Raw genomic sequence first — 8,197 nt, forward strand, 5'->3', positions numbered from 1 at the left:
AACCAGCCGTCCGGGACAAAGTCTTCCCTGTCAGTCTTGGTTAAGTTCACTAACATTATGCACTCCACACTGTATATAAATGCCACTTGTTTTGCACATATTCAACTCTGTATATTTTATATATTTTATTATTATTATTATTATTATTTTATTTTTTTACTATTTAATTTGTAAAAATGTGTGTATACACACACACACACACACACACACACACACGTAGGAAAATATTTAGTATACACATCCAGAAATGCATACACTATTATATATTGTACATATATTTATTAGTTTCAGGTTGGCCATTCTTGTATTTTGCTCGTTTGTGTTGTTGTGTTTGCACATCTCTGTTGCTTGTGGGGCTCGCACACAAGAATTTCACTCACATGTGCTGTGCCAGTGTGCCTGCACATGTGATGTGACAATAAAAGTGATTTGATTTGATTTAACAGTGCTCTGGACAGTCCCGTGCGAGGCTCCGTAGGGCTTCATAAGAACCTGATGTTTAACAGTCCACGCTGAAGTTACCTGGTCTCCGTGAGTGCTCGCGCTTGTTTCGTTTTGACTTGAAGCGTGGGAGCACACACACACACTGCAGCCGTGGACGGTCTCGTTTATGTTTAAACACATTTGTCCAGGTTTGTAGAAGTGAGAGCGGCTCTGTCCAAAGTGCTCACATCACTTTCTGGACCCCAACCAGCGAGCCGACGATCCAACATGCGGGCAGTCATGTGACTGCTGGTGGTGGGGAGGGGCGCAGTCATGTGACTGGGGGGGCTGTGATTGATGACACCTGACGTCATCAATCACAGTTGTAGTTTCCCAGCCCAGGTAAAGAGTTAAGGTTTTACATGTTTACTTCCGGGTTCGCCAGCTCTTACGACACATCCGTCTCAGCCTCCCACGGCCACGTCCGTGCGAGCTCCAGCAACATGCCTTTCATCGAGCTACAGAGCAACCTGCCCGCCGGCCAGTTCTCGGAGGCCTTTCTGAAGAGGCTGTGCTCCAGCACCGCGGCGGCTCTGGGGAAACCCGAGGACGTGAGTACGGCACACACACGAACCCAGCCCGACCTCCAGGCTGACAGGCCCGCGAGCGAGCGCCGCACGCCGAGGATATGTGTCCGCTGATCAGCTCTCTCATCACCCTCTCAGCCCTGATCCACGTACGACAGGTGACCAATCACAAGCACCGATCGGGAAGAGTTGGATATGACGCGTGAATCGGTGAAAGTCACGCGCAGTGAAAGAGCGTCAAAAGTGTTTTTACACGCGTCGAAGAGCCGCTTTGTCAACAAAGTTGATTCAGTATCACAGCTCCATCAGCAGGACACAGCACAGGCTGATAGCGCTGGATTATAGTCACGTGTCTGAAACGAGGGTGTAGTTTCTATTCTTGCAGCTGCAGCCTCTGGATCACGCGTGGGGACCTGCAGGTTTTAGATCTCACCTGAATCGCACGATGAGTTTGTTACCCGGTGTTGTGCCAAAAACGGATTTCCAATGTGTCTGTGTATTTTTTATGAGTAAAATCTTTACATGTGTTGGTAATAGACTTCGGTGAACAGGGTTTACAAAAGGATTATAAATTAAAAAATTATCAGTTTTTCAAGTATCTGTATAACTCTGTGTTACTGTAGTTACTTTATAACAAATTCGGTCCTTTAGCCCCACTTAAAATATGTTTACAGAACTATTGTAATTTTTGCTGCCATTTCTGCTGTCCTCTTGGCCAACTTACTCTTACAAGAGACTTTTAATGTTAATGAGAATTGCATAAATAAAGGTCATATAAAAGTCACTGCCAAAAACTGATTGCGGCTTCTACCTTGTTACACAAATGTTGTTTGTGGCCCAAGATGGCTTTATGTTATCCATGAGGGATCCATTTGACATATGTTTCACATATTATAGCCCAACAAGTTATTTATAGCAGTTTAAATTAGAGATGGACCGATCCGATATTACGTATCGGTATCGGTCCGATACTGACCTAAATTACTGGATCGGATATCGGAGAAAAATAAAAAATGTAATCCGATCCATTAAATATCACGAAAGCACCTCACAAAACTTGCAGAACGGAGCAGTATGCATCACGTGATAGAGCGGCTGTGGCATGCGGGACCTGTCGGTGGTCTGGATAGCATTTGGAGCTTCGCTAGCAACCCTGCATTTCATCTCCGACAAAGTTATCCCGAGAGAAGTAAAGCAAGTGTGTAAGTCCATCTCTGAATGTAAAGCATTCCTGCGTTAAGCTTAACAACCTATATATGGAGCGACTGCCTCTTCTTGCTGCTACTTCAATCATGAAACTGCTTAACGATCAGCTGATCGGCTTTTCTGTCGCGAGTCCGTGTCTCTAGTTTGCTTTTGGCCCACTTTGCACCAGAAAGAGGAAACCAGCGGCTGAACAACAGCAGCACGTTTAAGCTTGATCAGCTGTTGTTAGAATGTATTTATTATTACTTTCTACTCGAGGATCTTTTTCTACGTAGCTGACGCTGGTAACTGTGCAGGGGCGGATCTAGCAAAGTTTAGCCAGGGGGGCCGATAGGGCATTAACAGGTTAAAGGGGGCACAAAGACATACTTTTCTTTCTTATTCTCATTTAAAATGTCGAGCTTTTAATAAATAATTATCCGAATCTTACACCCAAAGTTTTAATTTGATGTAAAATGAATAGAAGTCCATTACTGTATATAGTGACTATTAAGTCTAATATATATACCCTAGTAAGCTATAGTACTTTTTCCTTTGGGAAGGTACCATCTGTGCAGTCTGCAATTTTGTTGAAGAAAGATGTTGAATCTATTTAATATTTCTTGAGAAATAATTGATTTCTGTGCATTTTTTTTCACACTGCATCAAATTAAGGTTGATTACGTCGATTAAGCATCATGAGGTGGAGCGTGAGGGGTGGTTCCCTATTTTTTATTTATTTATTTTTGTTGTTCCTGGGAGTTGGAACCCTATTAGTTAGGTTGCTTAATATTTATGCTAAGTACTCTTTAAAATACCAGAATAGGGAGGATGGTGTAGGTTTAAGTTTATTAGATTGATCAGTATTGCTGAACTATGAAATATTTTTTTTGCATACAGGTATAACAGAATAGCTTTAGTGTAGTTGTTGTTTTAAACTTGAGTATGAACTTATACAAAATGCAGCAAGATATTTAAAAAACGGTTTTGTTGATTAAAAAACACTATATCGGATTCATATCGGTATCGGCAGATATCCAAATTTATGATATCGGTATCGGTATCGGACATAAAAAAGTGGTATCGTGCCATCTCTAGTTTAAATACGACCAATCAGTTTTTGGCAAATACCGGAAATCAATTTTTGGCAGACAATCACTATTTGGCACAACACCGGCCTCTGGAGAACCTCAAGACATGCTGAGGAGGTCATTTAGCCATGCAGATCAAGGACACGTCTAAAACCTGCAGGACACCGGCGCTCGAGGCCTGGCGTTCCCCACACCTGCTCTGATGTAAAGAATAAAGTAAATGCCCTATTCCAGCTGTAGCCAGCAGCTACAAACGCACTCCGTGTAGGACCACTCAGGCTTGGAGAGCTATAAAAGCTTTAAAGCCAACAAGCAGTGAAGCTGCTAATAAGAATCCACATTTAATACTGATGCTCATCAGAGAAACACAAAGACTTTGGACAAACCTGGATGTCGAGGTGATGTTCTGGAGATCTGCTGTCAGTGTTTTTGTCTGCATTTGTAACAGAACTGTGACTGACCGAGTGAAGAAGAGCACGCTGCTAAAACACATGAACAGCATTTTAATCAGCATGTCGTGTGTATCGGGATCCAATGATAATATTAACATGTATGTGCATTTGCTTGAACTCTTGTTTTTTACCAAACCTAATGACATGCTGGCAGAGACCGCTCACATCTGGAGCCGGGACAGAGGACGATGTCTCACCAGTTTACAGGAGAGCAGTTAAACTGGGATACTGTGTTAGGTCAGGGCTTGTCAGCATGCAGTTCAATGTGCCACAAGTAGCTTTCAAATACCTATGAAAATATACATTTCATCCAGCAGATCAGGTTACTGTGCTAGCAGCGAGGAACGTGGCTAATTTCACACAGCTTTGTCTCAACTCAAAAAGAAGGAAAAGCTAATGATAAAAATTTAAACCTTCTCAGATAAGAAAGACTTGCCAACAAACAACGCAGAAGTATGGAGAGCAGAATGTTCGTACAGGGCGTCGCTTCACCTTCGGTCAGGGTCATAGCCACTGTAGGAGGTCAGAGGTCAGAGTTACTGTGTCCACCTCCACAACTTTTAAACACTAATATTTTACCCCTCAGAGATGTACATGAAAGAATGTGACTCTGCTTAGAGAAACACGAACTGTACCTTTGCACAAAGTCTGATAACACCAAACTATTGAACACTGTATTATTCAGTGGATTAACTGCACTGATGCTCGTGACCGTGTTTAAGGCTACGTCATGTTTTGCGTGTGCAGCGAGGACACAGAGGAGTAACTGGTGCACCTGTGCTGCCCTCTGTGGAAGTAAGCACACTTAGTTTGTTTGATGAAGCCTCGCCCGTGCAGCCTTCTTTCTCAGTCGGGCTTCAATGCGAGTGTCTGTGTCTTTGGTCCAGCGGATGAACGTGGTGGTGACGCCGGGGCTGCCGATGCTGATGGCAGGTTCCACCTCTCCGTGTGTGATCCTGTCAGTGTCTGCTATCGGTGTGACTGACACCGCCGAGAAGAACAAGGAGCACAGCGCCAAGATCTTTGAGTTTCTGACCAAGGAGCTCGATCTGAGCCAAGACAGGTGAGCCTGCTGTGCACACTCGCTGTAGTTACCTGTTTACTGAGGCTGTCTCCTTAACAGCTTGACAGTGATCACATGTAAAGGCTGTGAATGTTAATGATTCACTAACTGAATAAACTAACGGACATGAGCCGCTGAGCCTTTTCTGAATGTAGACAGCTGTTGTATAAATATACTTTGGAAAGAAGAGCGTGTACGTTTACTACTCTGCAGAATGCTATAAAGTCAAACTGGGCCCGATCCCAGCAGAGCCCAGCACTAATCAATGCCACTGCAGCACTCAGTCAGTCAATCAATCAATCAATCAAGCCTTTTATTTGTCACATGCAAAGTTTACACCTGCAGTGAAATAGGACCCCCCTCCCATCCATACATACATAGCACAGACATCACATGGGGATACAGGTCAGAGATCGGTAGCGTTACAGAAAAACACTGAAATATACACTACAATGGGAAAGTACAAGAGGAAAAAAAGAGACCTCTACTCATGCTGGGCTCCTGGGAGGACAGCATGAGAACAGGAAACAACAAAACTCCTCTGCACAAAGAAGCACATAAATGTCCACAGCACAACATTATGGAGCACGTGACCAGCCACAGGGTCGGGTGGGGGGTGAGGAGTAATCCGAAGCAAACACAGCAGCCATCCTGCCCAGCGCTACCATCCAGCGCGGGCTCAGACCCGCCGTGTTCCCAGGAGGCAACAAGCATCGAAGGCGTTTGGAAAGGGAGGGAGGATGAGTGTGTGCATATCAGTGTATATGTATGTGTGGGCGTGTCCAGAGTTCAGCTGAGACAGTGTCCTTCGCCCTGCCAGGCTCAGTAAACAGTCTTCCAGCCAACCCAGGTGGCCTTGCATGGAATGGGAAGAACAGACTAAACACAGTCGTTATCAGGGTGTTGTTGTTCAGCTCCAGCCTTGCGACTGCAGCTGGCGCCGAGAGGGTATCCGCATGAAGTGATGGTGCTTTTTACTTTAGTGCGAACAGCTCATATGAATTTCAAAGCAGTTCTACAGTCCAACACTGGTCTCTCAATCTCCCGTTGGAGAGCCGCGAGCTTCGCCATACTTACGTTCTGTGATGTTGTCATTCTTGTGCTCAAAGAGCCGATTCTGAGAACTCACAACAGTGGGCCTCCTCGAGATGTCATCCAATTTGGGCTCAGAGATCTTATTCTGAGTATTCACAGCAGCCGTAAGCTTCTCCAAGATCTTATCCATGCTGCGTTCAATGAGCCCATTTTGAGAAACTCACGCCTCTTCCATCGTTCCAATCCCAGCGGGCAGCCTTGTGGGGGTTTGAACAGCCGGTTCTGCTTTCTTAATTCTTCGATAAGTCAGGGCCAAGCCAGCTCCGATCAGCAAGAACCCTGTTACCATGGTTCTGAATAGGTAGATGTCTTCAGCACTCAGGCTCACCCGAGCCCAGACTTCTCGTTGAGAAAGGGGTGTCAATTGCATTCAGGGACCAGTTGATCCAACCCATAATTCTCTTTTAGGTTTTAGAGAACAGACTGTGAGAGTGTTCCACGGAAAAGTAATAAAAAGTAATACAAAAAAACACGAGACTAGACAAGGACACAAGAGGCTAAGCAGGGAAGCTAAGGGAGAGGAGAAAAGTGCAACCGCCTTCGTCAAGAGCAAGAGCACTCGCAACAATCAGAAAACAAGCCCAAATCCTCACCTCTGCACCACCGTGCTCCACAACACTGGTGCAGAGGTGTTCGATGTGCTGTGTTTGTGCTTCTTCCTCCTGTTGTTGCAGATCATCTGGACACATGTGGAGCATTTCCCATTAGGATGATGTAGAGAACTGATTTGGTAGAAAGATTGCTTCCAGGGCCAGTCTTCTGTCTGGGATGATGGTTTAAACACAGTAAGCATTAGTGCTGCTGTCAGCGATGAGTGTGCTGCTCTCATGTGGATGTGCAGACTGACTGCTGTGTTTGATTGGCAGGATTGTGATTGTGTTCAACGCGCTGGAGCCTCACCAAGTGGGGAAAAAGGGAACCGTCATGAGCTTCCTGTGAAGGCTCGCCTCCCTGAACGACCGGCTGTACCACATCAGCACCCGCCCCCTCTGCACAGTCGTTTAAAGGTCACTTGCTTCATTTTCACACCATGATCATTTCTGCTGTCTGAACCAAACCCAAGCTCTGCGACTGTTACATTCGCTTGGTTTCTATACTTGTTACGAAGAAGCGCACAGAGAAAGAGCTCTAAAGTTTGAGTTTTGATGTAGCAGAGGGCTCCTCTGGAAACAATGTTACTGTGATGTGGATGAAATAAACACAGTTCACTTATGTGTGTGTGTGTTTGCCTTCTTTCACATGTTAGCAGACACGTGTGAGCCATCACTGCACGTTATACATCTGCTGCCAGATTCTCAAAGCTCAGCTTCACCTGAAAATGTTCATTGTTTCGTGTGTTCAGCAGGTTCGATGTGCATCTTTGCACATTGGTGATTTCAGTCGTTAAAGAAGTGCGACGTACAGCTCGTAGCTCCTGGCTCACACACATCAGTGAGAAAGGTGCCACTTTTTACATGTGTATCCTAAATGTGTTAATATTCCTTATCTAAAGAAGACATGGCTAAATGCCTCGTCCTTACTGAGCAACACGTCTTTATGTGTGAGAGCAGAGGAAAGCTCCTGTGTTGGCTGAGGTAGAGGACCGTCTCCATTTGCAGTAATACTCAATCCTACAGTTGGAAATGTACTGGAAAAGGTGAGTTTAATCTAAGTGATGAACATCAGTGTGAAGGGTTTAGTCTCTAGAATCTGGGTTAGAGAATAACTGGATGTTCCAAACAAGCTGCTTTGGCCTGACTAACACAATGATGAGCTGTAAGACTTCACCAGCTGAGTGAACACGGGTACATTTATGAAGGCAGTCCATGCTAGCAAGTGTTTGTCATAGGAGGTTACTGACCCTCATCTGTCCCTGAAAGAGCAACAACAGGAGCATAGCTCTGAGTTATGTAAATGCTCAGATGACCTTTCACCCAGTGCTCTGCAGCTCAGAGAGCAGAGAGATGGAGCACGAGGACTCCCCGTTGGACTGAACTCCCTGAATCATCTGGCTCACAGCAGCTGTGAGACGAACCTGCAGAGAGCCCCTGATATTAAACGTCACAGTGTATGAGCAGGAAACACTGACTTTTAATGCAGCCAGAACAGGACAAAAACGTAATCACGCAGGTCACCAGTTATCAGTGGAGACGTGACTGATCTTTGGTTAGGGCCATAATAAAAGTTAACGAGGAACAAAGTTAGGATCTCGGGTGATTTTTCAGACGTTCAGCTGGTCGGTTTAGGAGCCTCTGTCTCAGCCTCTCCCAGCATCCCCCTGTGTGACACCAACACCCCTACATCCATGAACCTCCTCTGAGG

At 45.2% G+C, this 8,197-nt stretch overlaps 1 protein-coding gene across 1 annotated transcript; it reads left to right on the plus strand.

The window, feature by feature from the left end:
• Positions 1-830: 830 nt before the first annotated feature.
• ddt (D-dopachrome tautomerase) lies at positions 831-7,108 on the plus strand. The gene is made up of 3 exons (XM_086294544.1): positions 831-1,034; positions 4,626-4,801; positions 6,763-7,108. The coding sequence occupies exons 1-3, from the start codon at positions 846-848 to the stop codon at positions 6,833-6,835; spliced, it is 438 nt and encodes a 145-aa protein (XP_086150670.1). The 5' UTR covers positions 831-845; the 3' UTR covers positions 6,836-7,108.
• Positions 7,109-8,197: the final 1,089 nt, after the last annotated feature.

The sequence above is a fragment of the Aulonocara sp. 'chitande type north' Nkhata Bay genome, linkage group LG6 (assembly GCF_057382095.1).
Source record: "Aulonocara sp. 'chitande type north' Nkhata Bay isolate Kocher_YH1m ecotype deep benthic linkage group LG6, A_spYH_male_GT1.1, whole genome shotgun sequence".
In the NCBI taxonomy this organism is placed as follows: domain Eukaryota; kingdom Metazoa; phylum Chordata; class Actinopteri; order Cichliformes; family Cichlidae; genus Aulonocara; species Aulonocara sp. 'chitande type north' Nkhata Bay.

Bases quoted from the DNA above. Each gene is read 5' to 3' on its own strand.
- ddt (XM_086294544.1), top strand. From the start codon at position 846: ATGTTTACTTCCGGGTTCGCCAGCTCTTACGACACATCCGTCTCAGCC. The intron at 1,035-4,625 runs GTGAGTACGGCA...TCTTTGGTCCAG, and splicing joins CTCTGGGGAAACCCGAGGAC to CGGATGAACGTGGTGGTGAC. The intron at 4,802-6,762 runs GTGAGCCTGCTG...TTTGATTGGCAG, and splicing joins CTCGATCTGAGCCAAGACAG to GATTGTGATTGTGTTCAACG.